The sequence below is a fragment of the Cygnus atratus genome, chromosome 1 (genome assembly GCF_013377495.2).
Source record: "Cygnus atratus isolate AKBS03 ecotype Queensland, Australia chromosome 1, CAtr_DNAZoo_HiC_assembly, whole genome shotgun sequence".
NCBI lineage: Eukaryota > Metazoa > Chordata > Aves > Anseriformes > Anatidae > Cygnus > Cygnus atratus.
The window spans coordinates 91,388,205-91,410,946 of record NC_066362.1 but is presented as its reverse complement, the minus strand read 5'-3'; the positions used below and the strand labels follow the sequence as shown (position 1 = coordinate 91,410,946).

Sequence of the window (22,742 nt, the reverse complement as noted above, 5' to 3'; positions counted from 1 at the left end):
AAAGAAAAGGGAAGAAAGAGAGGAAGAGAAAACCGAGACATTGAACATACATGACCATGGTCAAATCATTTTTTGAACTACTTTTTTTCACTTACTGATAGATACTTTATTTGATCTTCTAAAGATCAAAATACATAGAAATTCTGAAGATAATCTGAAAATTGACATGGGCAAGACAAAACATGGTTGGATTCCTTCCCTTTAACAAAAATAAGATTGATATATTGACTTGATCATATTGAAATATTATCTACGTGGGCAAGAAATTTGTTAGAAAACTGAAGTTACCAGACTATGCTATTAAACCTAAAAGCTGGAAGCTAGCAGTAGGTGTGTTTAGACTAGCAAAAAAAAAAAAAAAAAAAAAAAAAAAAAAAAAAAAAAAGGAAATGAAACCGTTGTAAATTCACACTGAAACATTACTTCACAAAAGTGCCAACCTACTATGCTGGTATTCTATATAAAGAATGAAAGGCTAAATTTAAAGAGCTGCTTTTGCTCAGAAAGCATAACAGATGGTTATGGATCTGCAATTGGAGAAATTATGTGATTTGCTACGGCATACATCATGCAAAATATCAGACTTGACGACCATAGTGATGTCTCTATTATACTGTAAAATATACAAATCCCTTGCCCCTCCCCTCTTTTGTCACAGTTACACTAATAAACACTCTGTAAGAAAGTGATCAAGCTATACATCTTCTATTCACCTATACCTTAACATAAATTGTTCCCTAGAAACAAACAAAACAAGACAAACTTACAACTGTTTTATTTTATATTTTCAACATTAGATTTACTATAAGGATTTAGTCAGATATCTACAAGTCACGTTTAACATTCATTTTACGACCCATTCTTGAACACTAAGTTTCTCCAAAAACTGTTTTTGATGAAACCTTCCACCATATCTCCACTATTTTACCTCTTTCTGTAACAGAATTTGGACAGAAGAAAACATTAATCACCTGTGACTATACGTAGTAGAGATGTAGAAAGTGTTTCAATAATAACGGAGAAAAACATCATTTACTTTAGTGAATATTCTATTTAGAAAGTAAAAGATGAGATAAGGAAACATACACTGTACATGCACCCAATATCAAACTCCTAATTCGGACTTCAGATTTATCAACTGTAGCATATATATAATATGAAATAACATGATTGGCCATGTACCTCATGAAACAATGTACTTACTCTCTTCACCTTAGAATTAAACCAATAAATTTTATGCAACCTAGTCCAATTTATGATCAATAGTAAGTGCCACTGACAGAACTGCCTGTGTATTTTTAGTCATCTTTTGAGTGAATTACAGCATTGCAACAAAGTTGCTAACAACAAATTCAGCAATTTCAGGTAATTTAAAGACTTGGACAAGAAAAGACCTTTAAAAGAGGCCCACCCACATATTTAGAAACATTATTTGAATTTTTGAAAATATCATTCCTTTTAATGCTAACGACTAGAAACAATTAAAAATTTTGCAAAATGTTAGTACTTACTTGTCTCCAAAGAATTTTCTCCAGAAATCTGCAGCATCTGCTTTGGTGATACGAAAATTATCACCCTGGAATTGGCCATTTGGAAAAATAGCCTTGATTTCTGCCAGCATGTGGCTGAAGATGAGGGACAGCTTTGTTAGATTTCTCCTGTAGATATAATAGGGAAAAAAAAAAAAAGATCAAATCCTTGAACTTGAATAGGTCTTCCAGAATCTCATATATTCTGCATATTTGTGTAATAATCACTGCCTGACACAAGAAAAACATTGTACTTCCAACTGAAAAGACATCATACAAATACAAATTAGTAGTTTGAGTTTGCATGCACTTCTGAGTACATATTTATCATAGGCCTCCATGAATACAAAAAAAGAAAAAGAAAAACCCTTAAAATTTATTTTTATATGTGAGATCAAACCTATTTCAGTCCAGGTTTCTAAGCACATCAGAGGACTGGGTTTTACTCTCCTTTCCTATGGCAATTTAACTATTTTTACTCTTTCCAGCTTTTCCTTACTGGAGCCACTTCCTATTCCCCTTTTACATGCCTTTTCTTTAGTTAAAGCTTGCTTTCAATTTCCACCAGCATTAGAAACAAAATCAAACTTTTTTTTTTTTTTTTGCTATCAGTTCACTTCCATAAGCTTTTCCCACTTTATATCAGTTCATCAAAAAATATTTTTTTGCATAGAAAACCCATTTAGTATAGTAAAAAGAACATTGTATCTTTAAATGCAGATTAATCTTTTCTATGGAAAAACCTGTGGGAGATGGTGGAAAGAGGAGATGGAAGAAGGAAGGGTGAAGCAATCTTTATTAAAGTTTCCTTCTAGAGATTTCTTAGACCTTCCTGGCAGCAGCAAAGGGGCATTTTCCAACCTGATATATACAACAGACACCACCACCCAGGAGACCAGTTTCAGATTAAGAATTTGTATTCTTATGATCTCAGGTATTACTTCACAGTGCTTTAAAAGGTTTAATAGTAAAATAATGCTTATCAATCACATAATGTATAACTGCTTATATACAATATTTTAAATAAATTCAAAATTATTCATAAGTCCCCAGCCATATTAAAAGATTAAAATTCAACTGATGGATTGTTACACACACACATACCAAACATCTTCCAGAATATGTGGAACAGAGTTTTCATGCTCAAAATCATTAAAATAGTATAACAGATATCCTGGAATCTTCCTAAAAGAACTCATCTTAATACTGAAGTAGTAATTATTTCAGCTAAATTTGTGTACAACTTACAATAGAGATTCCTGTGGAAGCTGTGTTGCAAATTTTAATAGAGGTTTTGCTACTAGAAAAGCAATGATGAAAGCAGTTATTTTGAAAATATAAGCAATTAAAAAAAAAAAAGCTTGATGAATACACTCTTCCTCCTCACAAGATTCAGAATGATTGTAGGACTAATTCTTTCAGTCCTTTAATTCCTCCAGTAAAATCAGATGTCTGTAATTACGATGCCCAACTGTTCCTTATTTTCTGGATTTGTTCCTTGCTATCCCCCTTCCTGTTTCCTTTGTACTTTAATTACCCACACATGTTCCTTATTATTTTGCTCCTCAGAAGTCAAGCCTGATGCACAGAAAAAGCAACAGCTATTTTAATGTGGCTTCATCAGCCTGCCCTAGACCCAAGATCAGGCAAAACCCTTTCTGTACTCAGGACAGATGAGCACATGATTTGGCACAAGTTTTCACAGAGCTCTCCCATGGCTGGTACACAATATATATGTCTACGTTGTCTACATTTCCAGTTTACTGTGCTGCAGGGGTTCTTTCTAGGTACAAATCTGCATAGTTAGCTATTACAAAACTTGCTGGATTTGTGAGGCTTCAGCCTTTTAGCAAGCTAAAGGATGAAGTCACATACAAGTTCCACCTGGGGCACCTTCCCCACACTGCCACCAGAAGGCACTTCCTTGCCTGGAGGAGGGTGTGTGACTACTAAACATACCTGCACAGTACGTGACCAAACCAACAACTGGCAGGAACTCGCCAGCAAATGCACTGCACAGACATGCTGGGGTTGTATCTGAATAGCAAACTCTGTTTGCACAACGCCAGTCACGCAGAACATCAACAAACTTCTGTTTTGGTATTCAAGTTGGTTAAAAAAATAAATGTCAAGAGAAAATTATCTTTGGTTTGTGTTTGTATCAACAAGATAAAATGTTTTAATATCAAACTAAGATATCTTTCTTTCATCTGACTGCAAAGCTGAAACTTGACAAAAACGAGAACCTTATCTGTGCTTGGACATAGACCACAGCACGTATAAATAGCAAATTCTTGATCATTTGTATATATGGTGGCAGTTTCTTCCTTAATTTTGATTCTTGATGTACCTGACGATTATCTCATGTTCCTCTAATATCAAATAATTATAAATTGCTGCCTTAACTTTTCACTTAACTGTTTTTCTTCACAATTGTAAAGCACATGCTGCACCATTTTTGCTTATTTATGTTTACATTGCACCAGCTTTCAATAACTTACTGAGACAGGCAAAGCTCGGTGATTTTCAAAAATTATACAAGGTGCAGAGATGAGGCCATCAGGAAGGGCCACTGAGTCTCCTTACCTGTGCATTTCTCTCTTCTGACAGTGCTTATCCGTTCTGGCACAGGCACTCCTGCTGCCCTGCGGAGGGCTCTCCCAGGGCATCTCAGGAAGCACATAGACCTCTAACCACTTGCCTGCTTCTGAAGCTCCATCCTCTAAGTGACTCCTTTTTCTCTCCCCATGTAAAGACGGATCAGTATCAAAAAGTTTCCAGCTTATCTCCCATGCATAAGACAAGGTATTCAAGTTCTATGTATATGGAAAACAACAACTAAACTCATCAGTTTTGGCATCTCAGTGAGCAATCCTAACGGAAGCCAAAGAAATGGTCAATGTGAGCCACCTATTTTGGATCCCTGACACCACAAGACTAAAGAAACCAATCCTGATCAGCTCAGTTGGCATCTCTGACCCTAACACAGGATTTTCTTCTCACAGTCACAGTGTGGACTGTTGCAGTAGCAGAGGGGTGATGCGAACACAACCTCATATTGGCAGTCATGTGGCACAGAAGAGCTCTGATGGCAGATTCATGCTCTGGAGTGACCCTTTTGACTCATTAGATTCTAGCAGGGGAGAAACATCTTAAGGGATCTTATTGGAGCAACACCTTGGGAAAAAAAATATATATATATATATCCATTTTATAGAGAAACAATAGGCTTAATGCCTGAGTAGCCAGCCCTCAGGTTTGCAATTATAATATACTGGCAGGCTGGAGCAGGTTAGAGGGTGATTTCTTCCTCAGCTGTGTTGTGCCTGGTATAGAGTACAAACATCTCCTTGATTTCTGTAGAGAGAATGGATTTCATGCCGAGGAGAAAAACCTTATCTTTCAGAAATCAAAATCAAATAACACTGCCCCTTTATAGCAAATTGAACTGGGATGGTCGTTCTTCACAATATAATGGTTATTTTGGTAAGATTTAAGAATATTTTAACACTAAATAATAGTATATCAACTGAATTTTATGTAACAGATAATGTAGCTCTCTCCCATATTATCTGCAACTTTTTTAACAACCATTATTTGATGTTTTCCCTATTATTCAGGCTTAGCCTTTGCTAACTTACTTTTCCTAACTCAAGCTGATGATACAGTTCAACCCCCTGCTAGAACTTCATTTCTGAAGTACCAATTCTTCAGTCATACTCGGTTATTTGTTGCCAGACAAATGCTTGTACATCACAGAGCTACGGTAAGAACATAAGTTGCATATTTTGAACAGTCTATTTAAAGCCAGCTGAAAACTTTGAAACCACCCCAGATAAGATATAAAAACAAAAGATCAAATTTGCAGTTGGTATAGACTGGGAAAGATCTACTGACTCAGTAAAGATCTGTTGGTTAGTCAGAAGAAAGATCCATTTTCTTAATTTCATAATTACCTGCCTTTTGGAGTAATAAAACAACAGCAAGTTTTCTGAAATAGAGACAGTGAAGCCTGAAAACAAGAATCATGAGTTTGTTCACTTTCCAGTGAACTAATATCTCCTGGGGATCAATTTTCTCTTCAAGTTCAGGGAGGGAGGGCAGGCTAGAGATGGCTGCAACAATCAAGATTTCACAACTGAAGGAATTTTTCAAATACCCATAAATGCCATAAATTTGAAAATAAGACTCAATAATGGAAATATTACAGCAACCTGGCCATAACCAGAGCAGCAGCAGCAAGTAGTGGAAGGTCTAAAGCAGTCCTTACCCTCCTGATCTATAAAACAGCAAAGCGAGGCATGACTGTCATGCAGTAACACAGATAAGTTTTGGCTGTGTCAACTTTCTAACCACTGCATGAAAGCTAATTTTACTTTTGGAAGGCAATACGGTCTAGCAAACAGAACTGGATAGGGAATTAGGGAGTGTCATTTCCTTTCTGCCACTAGCCTGATTGATGAGGTGGGATGAACACCTGTGTCCTGCTTTTTACTGCCTGCATATGAGGAGGAATGGAGTAAAATACTCTGAGAGTTCCTAACTTGGAGACCTTCAAATAAATATGGTTGACAGAATCAACATATACATAAATATGCACAGAAATGCATACACCTGAGCCCTGGATCCTTCGTAGTTACTGGATTTCACAGGCTATAACCAAAACAAATTAATTCTTAGCAATCTGTACTTATATCTCACACACAAAAAATTGAAAATGCATAAATATTGTATGTTCATATCACTTTTACTTTCATGCTTATATCTTACTACCTACCATGAAAGTGATTATTTGTATTTTGCAATTATATATATTTCTAGGGGAAAAAAAAAACTGCACAAGAAAAAAGTCAGTCTGTACAACTTTGCAGTTACGTTATTCCAAAAATAAGATTACTGCTGGGTTCCCTATTTCACTGCATTTAACAACTGTTTAATCTTTCTGCTCCCACTCTTTGTTATATAATAAACAATGCAACAACTTTCCAAGTTCATAATATATCTCAATGGCTGGCACAAAAAAAAAAAAGGCACTCTTCTTTAGAACTAGGATCAGATCTGTTTGGCAGTTAAGAGTATTTTCCGGATAGATCTGACACAAAAGTAGACTCGTCTATTACTAAATAAAAGATTATTCTTCTACAATTCTTACGCAGAATACATGGACAAAGACAGCTCTGTTAGCTGGCAAAACCACAAGTTGTAATTGTTTATGAATCAAGATAAAAGGAAGTTTGAAAAGCCTTCAAAAGGTGAACTGTTGATTTTAACTTAAAAAATCCAACCCCCCCTCAAAATATTAAAGCTTCAAAATCCAAAGCATATGTACAGAGCTCATTTCACCTAATTAGTTGCATTTAAAACGGATTTCTGATCCATATGCTCAAGTTGCAGTAAAATACAGGGATCCTACAAAATACATGCTGCTAATTAGAACTAAGGGAATATAGTCCTGTGATTCAGGCACAAGAGAGGGAAGTCAAGACCAACACACCTAGCTCTTCCACTTTACTGCCTGAGAGATGAGTATTTATGTTTTGTGCTCCAGACTTCCAAAATATTTCCTACTTGTATTTTGCCACCACAAGGAAAATCATGGCTGTCCAAAACTGTTCTCGACAGATTATATTTCTGCCACTAACTAAAGACAGGCAACACAGGCAGGAATGCACTAAGTTCAGGATAAATCACCTCAAAAAAAAAAAAAGATGAAAAAACGTGAATTTCAGATCTACAAAAAGACACAGAGACATGGCTAAAAGGGATACATGCAACTAGCAGGTCAGCCTTGATAAACCAGTATAACCCATACTTATTTATCCCCCTTCCTCTCCCAGAACTTCCCCCTTCTCAGACAGTAAACACAGGAATTAAAAAACAAAAAAGCTACTGATTTAGAAAGTTACAGACATAGAACACAGTCATCTAGTCTTAACAAATGATCTCTCCTTAACACTTCAGAAGTAAAGGAAATTGAAGGTTCCTGTCAATAAGCCTGTGGAGAAAAAGCCTGTCTACCGTCATACTTGGCGATTAGTTCAACTCTGGATCTGTGCAATAATTATTTTTAAAAGCTATAAGGACAGAGTATTGTTCAGAGACCAAAGTATATGGGACTATTCTTGGGACAAAATATTCTTGGGACTAAAAATATACGTGAGCTGTATTTCCTTCTTCTGCCACTGACTCATAGAAGGAATGTAGACAAATGACTGAATTTTGCTATGATTTAGTTTCCTCACCTGCAAAGCCCAGGAAAAAGGAAAAAAAAAAAGGGAAAAAACAAACAAAAAACGCTGTCTTCAATATGGGGAGATTGAGCCAATGGTTAAATTCATCATGTACTAAACATGAAAAACAAGCATAAACTTGTAAGAAATCAGCTGTATGCAACTACTACTTAAATCCTGAAGGAGCTGAGCTTGTCATGCGTAGAAAAACATTACCCTTCCTCATGTCTTTCTCATCAGCTGTTTTCTGACATATGCCAGAGCATTGTGCAAGTCTATTGCAGCTGTGCTGTTCAGGATGTATACCAGAAGTAAAAAATGGCAAACTTTGGGTAAGATTTAGGGAAGGATGTTCCAGAAAACAAAGAAAGCTGATGATAATGTCACCTTTAACTTTCCTCCACCTTTTCATTTGCTTAAAAATCATTTCACACAAATATACCCACTTCAATCAGCATATTTGAAAGACCAGAGAAGGGTGTCAACATGAAAGATAATTCTTGAGAAATTCAATCCATCTTTCAAAACTGCTTATCAGCTTTTGTTGCTTCTGCAGTATGTATTTTCTTCCCCATTTATGCAAAAACAATGACCACAACATAATTTAGTAAAGAAAACTGAATACAAATACAAAGGAAGGAAGATGCACAATGTTTCCCCAAATCTAAGACTCTACAAGCCCACTCATTATTGTCTCTAATCTTTCATTTACGAACTACTGTGGCATTGGGCCTGCCAACATCTCTTAAGGAAAACTCTGTCCAAGGATTACATTTGGGTTTTGCTGAACAAACACTCCATACAACAGCAATCATGAATAGCTCTCCTGAGCTGGGCTTCACAGCCCACATTTAGAATATTTTGCTACTTCCAGATCTGTCCAAAGAGCTGTTATCAGGTGGACACAAATGTCTCAAGGTACTCCTAGGTCTATTTAATCTATTTTCTCACTAGTGCTCAGATATACTGGGTAACAAATATATCCAATGAAATAAGAACACAGAGTGTTAGCACAAATTAAAGTAAGAAAGAAAATGCAGTCTGCATAAAACAGAAGTTGAAAAAAAAAAAAAAGGACAAAGAGTGTGTTGCCATGCTGAAGATCTAATCATTTTCCCGTAAGTAGTTATCATCTTTAATTACTTACACAAAATGACAACAGAGGTAAAAATAAAAAAACTCTAGAGGATGCTACTCATGGAAATAAATTTGAATGAAACTGATCTGAATATTTACAAGAATATATACTTTGTCAAGTATCAATTCTATTGCATTATAGGTAATAACAGGCTCACAGCTAACAGATTTTACTATCAAAACTTTTAATTGAGCTATTATATCATCCTGACAAACTACAGGATTTAACATACCTGATCAGACATGTACAAATATAGGAAATAAAACTGGACACTGGTTGGTTTACTTTTATTTGATACTTTTATCAGCTGCTTTTACACTATTCTTTCACTCATCAATATCAACATGTGATTTAGCACTGTTCTGCTTCCTCCACCTTCCTGTAGAAGGTGTCTACCTTCTGTCCTGTCTTTGTCTACCAAGATCCAGTGTTATTAATTTCACACTGAAAGTGTGAATGCCAGAAAGTGTAATGCAGAAATCCGCATCTCTAAACAAAACTGAGGTTGTTACAGAAACCCCCAGGAACAAAGCTAAGTCCCTTTTTTGAAAAACTGAATTTTCTAACTGGACATATAAATATGAAAAAAACTTTTAAAAGAATGAATTAGTATGAAACACAGAAGTGATAAACATACCATCATCCAGAGCTTTCTTTAAGTGGAAGAAATATTCGAATATTTCAAACACTTTGCAAAACTAGACAGTCTGTTAAAGGCAGTAAACAGAACAGTAAACATTTTGAATTTCTTTGCCATGTGAGGTCACTACTATAATTCAAGTTATCAGTGTACTGGAAGTACAATCAATAGCACCTACAGGTGCTAACATGTTCCCATATAATCATTACCCTGACTATTCTTGTGAGGATTATTTGGTTTGGAGAGCACAAGCACAAATACAGGCTGGGCAGACAATGAATTGAGCCAGCAATGTGCGCTTGCAGCCCAGAAAATGAACCACATCCAGGGCTGCATCAAAAGCAGCGTTGCAAGCAGGGCAAGGGAGGTGATTGTGCCCCTCTGTTCTGCTCTCCTGAAACCCCACCTGGAGCCCTGCATTCAGCTCTGGGGCTCCAGCACAACAGGGACATGGATATATTAGAACAAGTCCAGAGGAGGCCATGAGGATGATAAAGGGGCTGGAGCTCCTCTCCTATGAAGACAGGCTGAGAGCTCCAAATGTTCAGCCTGGAGAGGAGAAGGCTCCAGGGAGACCTTATAGTGACCTTCCAGTACCTAAAGGGGGCCTACAGGAAAGCTGGGGAGGGAGTCTTTGTCAGGGGGTATAGGGATAGGACAAGGGAAAATGGTTTTAAATTTAAAAGGGTAGATCTAGATTAAATGTTAGGAGGAAATTCTTCACTCAGAGGGTGGTGAGGCACTGGCACAGGCTGCCCAGAGAAGCTGTGGATGCCCCATCCCTGGAGGTGCTCAAGGCCAGGCTGGATGGGGCTTTGGGCAGCCTGGGCTGGTGGGAGGTGTCCCTGCCCATGGCAGGGGGTTGGAACTGGGTGGGCTTTAAGGTCCCTGCCAACCCAAACCATTCTACGATTCTATGATTACCCATGCCATAGATAAAGCATTTCCACACCAGTCCAAGCAAAGCTGCATTCAAAAAGGAACACGTGTGCATGTAGAGCAACTTGTGTTATTCTGGAAGGGATACAAGGCTGAGCTTGGCACAAAACCTTATGCAGTCAACAGCAGCAGCCCAAAGGCCAGGGATGTCAAAATGAAGTACTGATAATGACTACACAGTTACCTGCTTGACAGCAATCTAGCATGAGCGAAGGAAAGAGTTTTAGTTCTGTGTTGTGCTTAATCTAGTTTACTGTCATGCAGCACCAGGATATAGCACAGGTTCTGAGGTACTAATACCAACAGAGCAGGCGTGCCCACATAGCACCCTGAATATCTTAGTACACAGGTTTTCCTGTTATCCAGACAGCACATCATTGATTATGTTTTGCTTTTTTGTCTGCAGTATGCTGTTTCCTTACACAGAAATAGTCAAGAACACGTTATATAGGCTTGTTCTTTTGGAACTTTCTATTCATACTTTATTACCTTACCTTAAAAGAATGATGATGTTGATGATGTTATGTTTTCTAAGTGAAATAAATTAAAAAGACACTTCACATAAATGAGCACCCTCAGCAATAAGCAATATGAATTACTTAATTTTACAATCAAAACCTATTCAATTCTGCACCAGTGTAGTTTCTCATGTAGTCAAATCTTTCCGCTTGTTAAGCACTCTTCTAAAACTTTTTCAGGCTTACTGAACTTACTTTTCATCACGATGAATGACTGGAGAAATACTGTTAACACAATCTAGCCATTTCTGAAAGCAAAACTGGTAATACATTTTCCTGACATTGAGAGGTTTTTGCAAACTAATATGCATATATGCATCATTCATATCTATCATTCTTAAGTACCTAAATCCAATTTTGATATTTAACAGGAAATGGTCTTTGGGTCATACATGAATCCCAGTATTCTTGTGAAGATTTACACAAATTTGGCCAAATGATGAAACTGCGGGAAATCTTATCCAGGGCAGCCCAAAACAAAATTCAAAGTTCTCAGCTCCTATGGGTGACTAAACTACATACGAAACATTTGCAGACAGTAACTGAGCATGTACTAACTTGCAGCCTGTGGATGCTTGCTAAGTGAGTATCTACCCTACCTTTAGGCCTACCCTGGCAACAGTCTCACAGAATGATAACCTCTTACACCCCATCTAGAGACTATAACAATGTACAAATACATAGGGGACCAACCATGATCACACAGATAATGTTAGTTCTGGTAATTCTTCTGAGATCCTGACTCTTGTCATTTTACTAGTGAGCTATTCTGATACAGATAAAGGATCTCAATTAAAGTTTTAAAATAACCTAGCATTCCCTTTCATACATTAGGAGTATATAGAAGTATCAAAACTGCTGCATTTGGGGAAGATTTTTTTTTTTTTAAAACAAAAGTTTTCATTACATCCTGTGCCATACATGATTCCCACCGAGTGCAAGTCAAGACCTACAACCCTCCAATTCTATTTCTATTTTTCACAGACCTTCAATAAAATATGTCAAAACAGTAATTTTTACCTTAAGCCCTGAAGTAAGATTTCCTGTAGGCAGACGCTTTCATTAAAGCATTGTAAGAACTGCCTGTTAGAAAGTAATGTGGAAGCTACAGAAATAATGTCCTCTGTTCATGATGCCACTCCTTGATTTGTACGATTTTGAATACAAGTATGCAAGAACACATACACTAATCATCTTCACCACTAATAAGAAGATTGTAGAAAAACAACAATTAACTGGCTTCCAGGAATTCAGCTAAAATTAATTTTGTTCTATTTGTACTCCTATTGCTGTTACTCTGATGGGGATGTTTTGTCATTTTGCTGCTACCTGAAACACTCTTTTAAGATACTCATGAGTTCTCTCACTTACATACAGAAAAGAAAGACAGTATATTACACGGGATGTAGTTTGTTACATGAAACAGAACTGGACGTACATGTATAATTTATGATGTGCAGACAAATGGAGATTACTTAAATCAGTATACACAGATCTTAGAGTATTAATAAATTGCTTCCAAATAATACACAAATAATACAGCTGGCGTAAGATGATCTATTAAGATGACCTATTAGTTACATACTTTCAGAAATCATGATATTAATACATCTGTATTTTAAGTTCTCTCTTTTTTTTTTTTTTTTTACTGGACAGGAAAGATTTGCCAGTAAACTACACACATAAGCTGCCGCAACAGAATGATTCATAGTGGGTTGTTTTTCACATGGTCTAAAATACATGTTATTTACCAGAATGAAAGTCCAAGCAAGAGTAAAATATTGCTAAATTACACACTGAAATATAATAATCATGCTCCAAACTACATTTCAAGTAATTCCTAGAACTAAATGTTATTGAGTTCCTATCAAAATTATAATAAAAATTCCCATTTCCTCAGATGTACTTCAATCAAATCCACTTGAAATCATTCATTGAAAAGGATTTAAACATTATTTAGTGCTGAAATGCAGCCTGTGTGCAAGTTTCAGTTAACAAAAATCTGTTGCATAGCAAAGCAGTGTGATGCTAATGCACATTGCATGGAAATGTACAAAATATGACTGCACTGAAAATACAAAAGTACTGAAACTGTCTTAGAATGGTGACTACATTTCTGCAACTGGGAGAATATAAAGAGATTTTCTCTCAAAGAAGAGTAACTTACAATCTCCGGCCAAAGCCGTAAGCAACACTTATCTGCCCTCTTCACTTTCTTATATACCCTGAACCAATCAATCCTCCTGCACATCAGAAGCATCCTTAAACCATCTAAATCCAGATACACCAGGTTATGTTAGGAGCTCTATCTGTACAGAACAGCAAGGAATGAAAAACCAATCTTGCTATCTTACTAAAACCTTACTATCTGTTTTCCCCTTTCAACCTTAATAAGCTTATTTTATATTAATGACTACGTTTCTAAACATGAGTCACTCCCCAGTGCTTTCAGACAGTGGTGGTATTTTTGTACGTGGCCACTTCAACATGGACCACAGTCAAAGGTTTTAAAGAAAACTACATAGCCATGGCCTAAGAGGGAAGGTCCTTGCATAAATAAATAATTGGGCCATAAAAACTGGAAGCACAGGATAAGCATTAAGGGTCTGTGCTTGAACTGGAGGAAAGTACCAGCAGCTATACACAGATCTGCTCTGTTCAGCACATTCATGGGAAAGCAGTGAGGTGACAAAGTTGGCTGATTACACACAGCTATTCAAAGGCTATCAGGCTGACAGCTAACTTCTAACAGCTGTGGAGTGACTGCGCAACAGTCAGAGAAAGTTGAATCCACGAGAAGGCAAAATGATGTACTGAAAAATAATCTCAACCTGGTAAAAAAAATGGCAGACTGAGCTGACCGTTACCAGTCAGAAGTAAGACTTTGGATTATGACAGGTAATTCCATGACAGTATCAATTCATTGCTTATAAACAATAAAAAAGCAAATCAAACTATCAATTATCAGAGAAGGAACAGAGAACAAAACAGAAAACATAATTATGCCACCACGTAAAATCACAGACACCTCTTATCAAAACAGATGTATTAGAGCTGGAAGAGATGCATCAATACACCACGAAGATTATCAAAGGCTTCAAATTTAGGAGGAACTCGGTGTGCTGGATCTCTTCAGCTTGGACAAGGAACCACAGAGAAAATATGGCAGAGGCCTCCAAACTGACAGTGGCATAAGGAAGATGGATAAAAGCAAGCTCAAAAAGAAACAAAACACCTTGTCCGCAGAAGTTGTTGCTTAAGGACACTGTGGAGGCAAATTTAAACAGGCTTGAGAGATGAGAAAATAACCAGGAAGAGCAGCTTCACAGCAGGTTACTAGAGTAACCAAGCATAGCTGGATCAGGAAATCCCCTGAGCTAAAAATGGCCAGACGCTAGAAGACTGCTGGGGAAACGTGTATGGTACAATGTTTGCCCCATATATTCTTCCTTAGGTGTCTGCTGATGGTCATTGTGTAAATCAAGAATGACCACACTGATTCGGATTAAGGGTCTGTCTAGTACAGTACCCTATGTTCTTAAACTCACTTACTTCACTTCTCGTACAAGGTGATTGCACAAAACTGTTATGCCTGATAATTCAGAATAATTTTGGAAGTCTCGGACAACGGAAACATCTTAAACAATCATTCTTTTACACCCCCAAAATTTACAAATTGCCTAAAACACTGACTATGTCACGAGCGTGACTGCATGCTCCACTAGGAGGGTAGCCTGGCAAGGTTCAGCATAAGGAAAGGGCTGGGAGAGGTGCAACACAGCATTAGGCAGAGATCTGGATAGGTACCAGTGTCACGCAGGAGCAGAGCACTGTGCTGTGCTTTAAAATGGCAGGTGCAACAAGAACCTAGGTGGGCACTTGCTGACACGAGGGAAGCGATTAGTGTTAAGAGAGCTGACGGCCAAGCTGAATCATAGACACCTTCGAAGATAATCAACATCAATGGTGAGAGCCAAGCAAGACAGAGTTCCAAAAACTAAATCAAGAGGCTCTGAGAGGGCACGAGTCCAGAGCGCATGAGAACAGGTTACTGTACCACAGAGTGAAAGCATCAAAACTGACCGGCAACACGAAAACCTGTAAGTGTTACCCATAGCTAAATCTCACCACATGCAAACTATTGAAGCAATACACATGAATGTGATCACAACTGGAAATAAGATAAACTCAAATTCCTTCCACTTAAAATACTTTTTAAAAGCGTGGAAGTTCGAAGAGTCACACCCGATTTTTACTCCCCTAAGACTAAAAACTTGTGCAGTTCTGCCTAGCAATGAAGTTTACTTTGCTACTTGCAAAAGTAAACACTTTCTGTGATTATGGACTCTTGGAACTATCAACCAGCCTCTCAAAACAAATTGCTTTGAAAGAGGAACATAAAACTAAGGACAATAGTATTTTTCCATCAAACACCCAAGCATTCCTGCTCTTGCTAGCAAGGCTAGTAAAAACAAAGAAAACAGCTGACAAATAATTCACATCGCAAGTTGAAATGGAAAAAAAATAATCCTCTGGATACTAAAAAATCCAGCTGTAAGTTTCTAAACAGTCATTTTTCATGAATCATCCTAAAATCACTACACTATATCATCTGACAAATTCTTTATGTCTTCTTTAGTTTGCTTTATTTTGTGGACCCAATGTTTCACTTTCTCTAGTTACTTGAATATTGTAGCTAAATTTAAAAATAATATTAATAATAATTTAAAAACAGAACAAACGAAAAAGAACACCCCCCAGAAAAACTGTCACAAAACAAGCATATATTATAAAGAACCACTGGGCTTAAAAAAAAAAAAAAAAAAAAAAAAAAACTGTCAAAAGCATATCCCCACTTCTGATCCTCAGACAGGCACCTTGGGATAGGAAAGGAACATTAATTTCCAAAGGTTTATATTATGAATAATAGGAAGAGTGTTTAAATTTGAAGTGTAGGGAAAGAGAAATCAAATATAAAAGTACATTCCTTCCATCTTTGGAAAATTCAGACCACTGGCTAGCATGGCAGATGGCCCGCTGAGGTTTGGCAAGGTTCAAAACGTCTGTGACAGAACTCTACTTGATGTGGTACGTTTGGTGTTAGAAACCACTTTCATTCATACGAGCAATTTTAGGCTATATAAGTGGTATCTGACATGAACTGGCTGACAGAAATGCTATCGCAGTTGTAAGTCATATCTGAATTATTATAACAAATACTTGTGATCAACAGCTATTGGTGATCTTGCAGTCAAAGTATAAAGTCTCTATCTGCTAAAGAGACTGAAAAAAAAATCATTAACAAAACAGGAAATATTGCAGCTGTCAGTAAATACACTAAAGAAGCTTGTGCAGTCAACTTTAATATCTCAATCCCTATCAGCAAAAAGGCAATATTCTGGAGAGAGCCCTTTGTGCTCCTCATCCCTGCACGGCCTGTCCTGTCACTGGCCAGCTTTCAAAATTAAAACTTCTTCCCAGAAAAACAGGCAGGCTCTGTACACCAGTTTCCACCAGAAGTCCCACAGTACTTCTTCACTCCTCCTATTCCCTAAAGGCTGAAAGTAAATTCTTCCTACGGCTCCCAGAGAGGAGAGAGGAAAGGTGACAGACAGACAGGAAGGGGGGAACAGAAGAGGCAAAGGCCAAATAGTTTTCCTGGGCTTTCTTGCTTCCCACCCACCAAGCCACATTCCACAGCTCCACAAGGGATAACCCCTTCTTTAGGATAGAAGATAAAATAGTATCTGACATACAGCGTTCTCTTACAAAACGCTCGTCCACGGAAAAGTCTGAAGCAAAACATGAAACATGCAGTGTGTTGCACTCGTGCTCCTTCATACCAGTCTAAATCCTACCAGATCACAGTAAACATTTGGGAAGGGAAAGAACCATACTTCATGTTAATATCCTGAACATACAAAATCCTCAAATACTTCTCTAGAGGGCCAGAGGATTAAAAGGACCGGCTGGTATGTCATAGTGACTCATTACTTAAATCCAGAATATTACAATATTAGCCAACCAGATGAAACTTTTCTTCTGCCATCAGTGATATTAGTTAAAAAGGAAAGAAAAGAGATCTAGAGAAGGTATTGTGAGAAAAACAGCGGAAGATCTAAAACAAGAAGCCATTCAGAATGACAGAAATTATCTGAAGAAGTTAAAAATATTTCTGAAAGGTAGGGAGTAAAGCATGGTGCTATAAAACCCTTTGAAAGGTATTAAAAAGAGAGAGAGAGAGAAAAAAGGATAAAAAGATAAAAATGCAAAGAGGAAAATAAATGCTTCTGATTTTTCCTTAGGAACTTTATAGGTCACATTTTCCTCTAAGTTTAGTCACCTTAATTTCACAACTGGCTCACTTTAGTTGCACAAGACACATGACTAACAAGGCAGGGTAAGTTTTGACTTCAATAGATAAGTATTCAGTCAAAACTTACAAGCATGTAAAGAACAGCTCTCAATTTGATTTTTCCACTTCTTGGTCTTTCTACAGCCGTGCTGCAAGGACTCCAGCAATACTAGCAAAAAATGCGCTGTTAACACTAAGCAGTTGATCAACAGTATCTTAAAGCAGCTGTACATAACCCTCTTGGAGAATATGAAAGTCATTTACTTCCAAAAGCAAGCCCTTAGCATATCTTAGGAACAACGTAAGTAATTTTGAACTGAGACTGTGCCAAGCAGCAGTTTCAATTTGCAGTATTTATTCAAAGAATCACAACTGTGAAAATGAGAAAGTGTTTTCCAAGTGTCTAGTTCCGAACAGTCTACTCCAGCTTTACTTACGTTTGTTTAATAAGAGGTTTAAGCAAAAGGCCACTTGAGCAACATAGCTCCTTTTGGAGTAATGCTAAATAAATCATAGCTAATCTAAACTCCCAGCTCACTTAATGAAAATTTGGAGTGCAGACAAAGTCATAGGAATGTGTTCAAGAGAGCGATTTCTTTTCTTGCAGAAGAAAGTTTAGTCCCCAACTACAAAGTTTCACCAGTCCAAGCAGAGACTATTAACAATGCAGAGGATCTCTCTGGAACAGGTGTGACCCTCTGAGCAGGTGCTGGGAGGTCACAGACATCTCGCTGCAGGCCAGAGATTTAAGTACATAATGTGAGGCTATAGCTTTCCACACTTGCACCTGTGCAAATTAAGCACAAACCAGTGTAAAGCATCACCAATTCCAACTTCGTACAGCTGCAAGCCAGTGCACAGGTGCAGCTTCCCAGTGACTCAGAGCCAACATGTTTAATGCCATGACCACATACCTTCATTTCTTCCTCATGCAGTCCACAGACAAACCTCTACAATGGGTATTTACATACTTACAATGGTTATTTTTAACATCACGGCTGAGGAGGGGGGGAGAGGGGGAGATCCCGGAAGCACTCAATAAAAACATCCCTCCCATTTGTACATGGGAAACTTAAGCCTGTTTTCAAGTTGTCCTGAAGTAATTTCACAGTCAATTCACGGAACTCAATGGATTCTGCTGTAAACAAGCCTTGGCTGAAAACAAAGTTCATCCCACTGTAAATCTGATACTATGCTCAGATGCCCTAAATTCCACCTAGCTCGCTATGTGCTTGTTTTTGAAAGTTTATAAAGCAAGGCCCGCTGAAGAACCCATGACTAACAGAAAAATAGATAAATAAATAAAACACATTTAAGACCAGCAAAGCCATACTAGATTCAAACAAAAACAGAAATCCCCTTCTCATGACTGGCTACAGCCCACAGCATCCAGCACTACCTACTGAAAGCTAGCCCCAGTGTATAAATCTTACAAAACATGGATTAAAAATAAAGGGGTAGCAAGAAGTATTACTCCAGAGTTTATTACCTGTCTTCTGACAACAAATAATAAAGCCTTATCCCAATTACTAATCCTTAAATACTGACTCTTTCAATGATTAGCTTCCGTGAAAATCAACTGATAGAACAGCAAGGTCCCTCTAAACATAGTGACAGAAAAGCCAAAAAACATGTAAGAAGATTTTGATTGTAAGTAGATGTCTCCATACAGATGGCTTGCTCTGGTGTAGTACTGGTAAATAGACAACAAAAGCCAGCAGCAAGATTCAGTGGATTCTTGCAAGGTCCTCTGAAAAGGATGGTTAGAAAATGGCCTGAAAAAATGGCCTGGGGATCAAATCAATCTCCTTGCCATTCCTTATGAACACACACACACACACAAAAAGAAAAAAGAAAAACAAGAAAAAAAAAACCCACTTCCTCAATTTAAGAAGACGTCATCCAACATTTCACTCTTCATACAGGCTTCCTAGGACTAGTTATCACCACAACCTGAAACTTTTCCAGACACGGACAGGGGAGAGGTATGGCTTTCTGAAACTCCATCAGAACTAGGGTGCACATTTGTCTGGGGGTACGCTCAGGGGCCCTTACTGCCCCTTCTGTATTGTCATTTGTCCTCTGGAGACTGCAGCATGGCAGAAAATCTGTTCAACAGAGAACAGAAGACTGCAACGTTGGATATCCTTCCTTACGCAAAGTGAGATCTTTTTATTACCAAATTCATACCAATCTATTCATGTACTAGGAATACATGCAATATATGCTGGGATTTACCTACAACCTGATGTCATAAAAACAGCATGTGCTAAACCGTGTCACATCAACACATTATTTAAAAAATATTTTTAATCATTTCTAGCTTTAGATAATCTTCTGAGCTTACTACATTCACCTTTGTATTTAAGTATTTTCTTCATTTACTTTTTTTTGCATTCATTTTAATATTTATTCACTTGGCTTGAAATATATTTTTCAGCTATAGGTAGGAAGGAGTGAGTTAAGTATCAGCTATCTAGATAACCAAGAAACCAGTTATTTTTGGTAGGCCATTTGGTATCAGAGAGTGTTGATATATATTATAAATACATATCTAATTGGCAGCTCTGCAAAGCCCATTTTCACTGAAGAAGATGATAGTAGACCACTTCCTTTCCAACACCATAAAAAAAAAAAGTGATCAGGGCATTTGTTTGTTCAGAATCAAGGGCCCAAATAGTTTCTGAGCGTTGCCCCACTCCCACACTTTCCTTTCATGTTTGCAGTTGCAATTAAAAATTCTTAGGTTTATGACTTGTTACAGACACCAGTAGCACGTTTACATACCTTGCATCAGATTACACTTTTTACCCTCTCTGGAATGAAAAGCCTTCCCTGCAGTAAAGTAAAGAAATTCTAGTGCTCTGTGCTTCCACAGTATCTCAAAGAGAAGGCAGGATCAGGCACCTGGTTCTACCACTGCCAGAGACTACTAGCAAGTGCTCCACCCACTGGGAGAACAACCAGCTCCACAGAAGCTCTAAAGTTTGCACAAAGAGCCTTTGCTCCTTTTCTTTCACGAAAGGCTATTATTATGTAAATAACCAAGGAGTTAGTGGGCCTCTGTCATACATCATGTCACACTAGGTTGAATGGATTTCGTTTAAGCAAGGTGTTAAAATGAATTGTTTGAACAGAACTTTCGCTATACCCTACAGAGTATGTATGACTAAAGTTTCATTTCTTGATCTTAGGAAAAGGGGGAAAAAGCAATAAAGACACATTTTTAACAAGTGTTCAACAGCCCTGGTCACAATGACTGTATATATTAGGCAACAGGGCCACAGCATGAGCGCCCTAACCTAGAGACCCTACAGATCACTTTCTCCCAGGTGCCTTGGCATGACTCTTGGCCAGGCCAATTAGCCTTCTGCCAAGCAATACCTAGGTGCCACACGAGTGACAGATTCTGTGAAGGACTATCCCCAGCAGGGCATATGGGCCTGACCTCCCTGTCTTGAGAGAACGACATGTTCTGCTAGATATCCGTGTTGTTTCCCCTGAAGATCACACAGTGTTGGCCTATTTTATTCACAGACACTAAAAATGGCCATGAATATAGAAATTACACCTAAGAGGAATTGGTAACAAGGGATCTAACTCAGCAAAGTGCCTAGGCGTTGAACTTAGGGGCTTCATGGATTTAAGCTTTATGGACAGCAGTGAGCCTCAGCATATGTGTATGTCCCCGATTAATTAAAAAGGAAGCCTAGAGACACCCAAGCTACAAAAAAAAAAAAAAAAAAAAAGGTTAGTGGTGATTCAACCTCAATTTCTCTAACTGTTACTGTTAAAAAAAAAAATCACTTCTGAATATCAGCAACTAAAGGCTAGAAGGACTAAGGAAAGAACAGCTCCTATTTTAAACATCACATACCTTTTCTAACAAAAACGTATCAGAAACTTTAGTGGTTAAAAAAAAAGAATATTCACTCTCAAAAGCACAAACCTATTTTAGCATCTGTTGAAAACACTGCATTATCTCAGAATGTAACTATGACACAAATATACAAAACTATAAATACAATTACATCTGTAGTTTTTATCTAATCAGATGTTATGCATGCGAATATCAAAACCAGAAGGAAAACAGCAGGTTTTGATAAAGGTTGAAACATTCTAGGATTTATAAGGCATTAAATCTTGCTCTAAATCAAGACAGTCCAGTTCCTAGCCTAAAAAGGGAGAAGTCTCAAACTTCATGAAGTTCCCTTGAATATCCAATAATCCCATTGTTTCTACAGGAAAGGTGATATATATATATATATATATATATGAATATAAAAACATCATAGATTGCAAGAAAAAAAATATCTCCTTTGCCTATACTTAAAAAGTTGTATGTATTATTTACATCTGAACCTATTATTTAAAATAAATGAACATTACCAAAATATTAATGAACAATGCCACATACTGGAAGATTACATGTAAGAGGTAAGCAACCTTACGAGGAATTGTCATTTTTTATTCTTTTGCTATCCAAAATTTGTAGAGACCACTTGGTGGAAAAAAACAGAAGATACTCCTCCTGTTTTTAGATTGTGGAATTTTTCCTTTACTTTGTTTAACTGAACTCTCTCACATCATAAAATCAGATTTTGGCCCAAATGAAACTAAAAGGGAAAATCTATCTCCTGAAAGTAACAAAAACAAATAACTTCCCAAAGTAAGAGCTGTGTTGAATTTCCTCACACACACCACTCCCTTCTTTTGGCATGTGCTGACAGTCCCCTTCTGCCAGTGCTGTCCCTCCCCGTAGCCATGCTGTCACACAGCTGGACAAGGTGATTCTGCAAAGGGGTCAAGGGAAGTATGGATTAGCTTCTCCATCCAAATCATGACTCTTCTTCTCCTTCCCTTCCTAAACTTCCACCAGCAGAATTTCAGGAGAGGCTAGAGAATGATTTAGTAACCCTACTACAGATCTTACCAGGAATAAAGGTCTGTTTGTTTGTTTGTTTTTGTTTGTTTTAGGTGGTGGTAGTGGTTTTTGTTTAGTCTGTTTTGTTTTCATGTAAGAACATCAGAACATCAGCTTAAATTTTCCCTTTTATACTTGTTTTTTTTCAGCTAAAATATGACCAATTTTTTTTTTGCCTTGCAGTATTAATACCAAGTTGCACAATCTCCCAAAACAGAGGTACCTAATGGAAAATTTTACACATGCTTAGTTAGAGCTACAGGAGTCAGTGCAGGTTTGTGCAAGTTCTCTGCATTTAAAGACATTTTTTTCATACATGAAAGACTTTTCAGTAAAATTCTATATTTGGGATATTTTTTTCCTCTCAATTTAAAGTCACTGATGTGCTCTTGCCTTACAGAACTTATTGAAATACAGATTTTTTTTTTTTCTTTTTAAGGGAAATAATTGAGTGCATTTTCTTGCAGCT

General features: G+C 37.4%; 1 protein-coding gene across 2 annotated transcripts in view; it reads right to left on the bottom strand.

The window, feature by feature from the left end:
• The window catches only part of CBLB (Cbl proto-oncogene B), a 132,871-nt gene that overhangs the window by 63,029 nt on the left and 47,100 nt on the right, over positions 1–22,742 (bottom strand). For both annotated transcript variants that reach the window (XM_035540494.2, XM_035540495.2), the window contains exon 4: positions 1,512–1,658. In XM_035540494.2, coding sequence (XP_035396387.1) covers positions 1,512–1,658 — 147 coding nt within the window. The remainder of the gene's footprint in view (positions 1–1,511; positions 1,659–22,742) is intronic.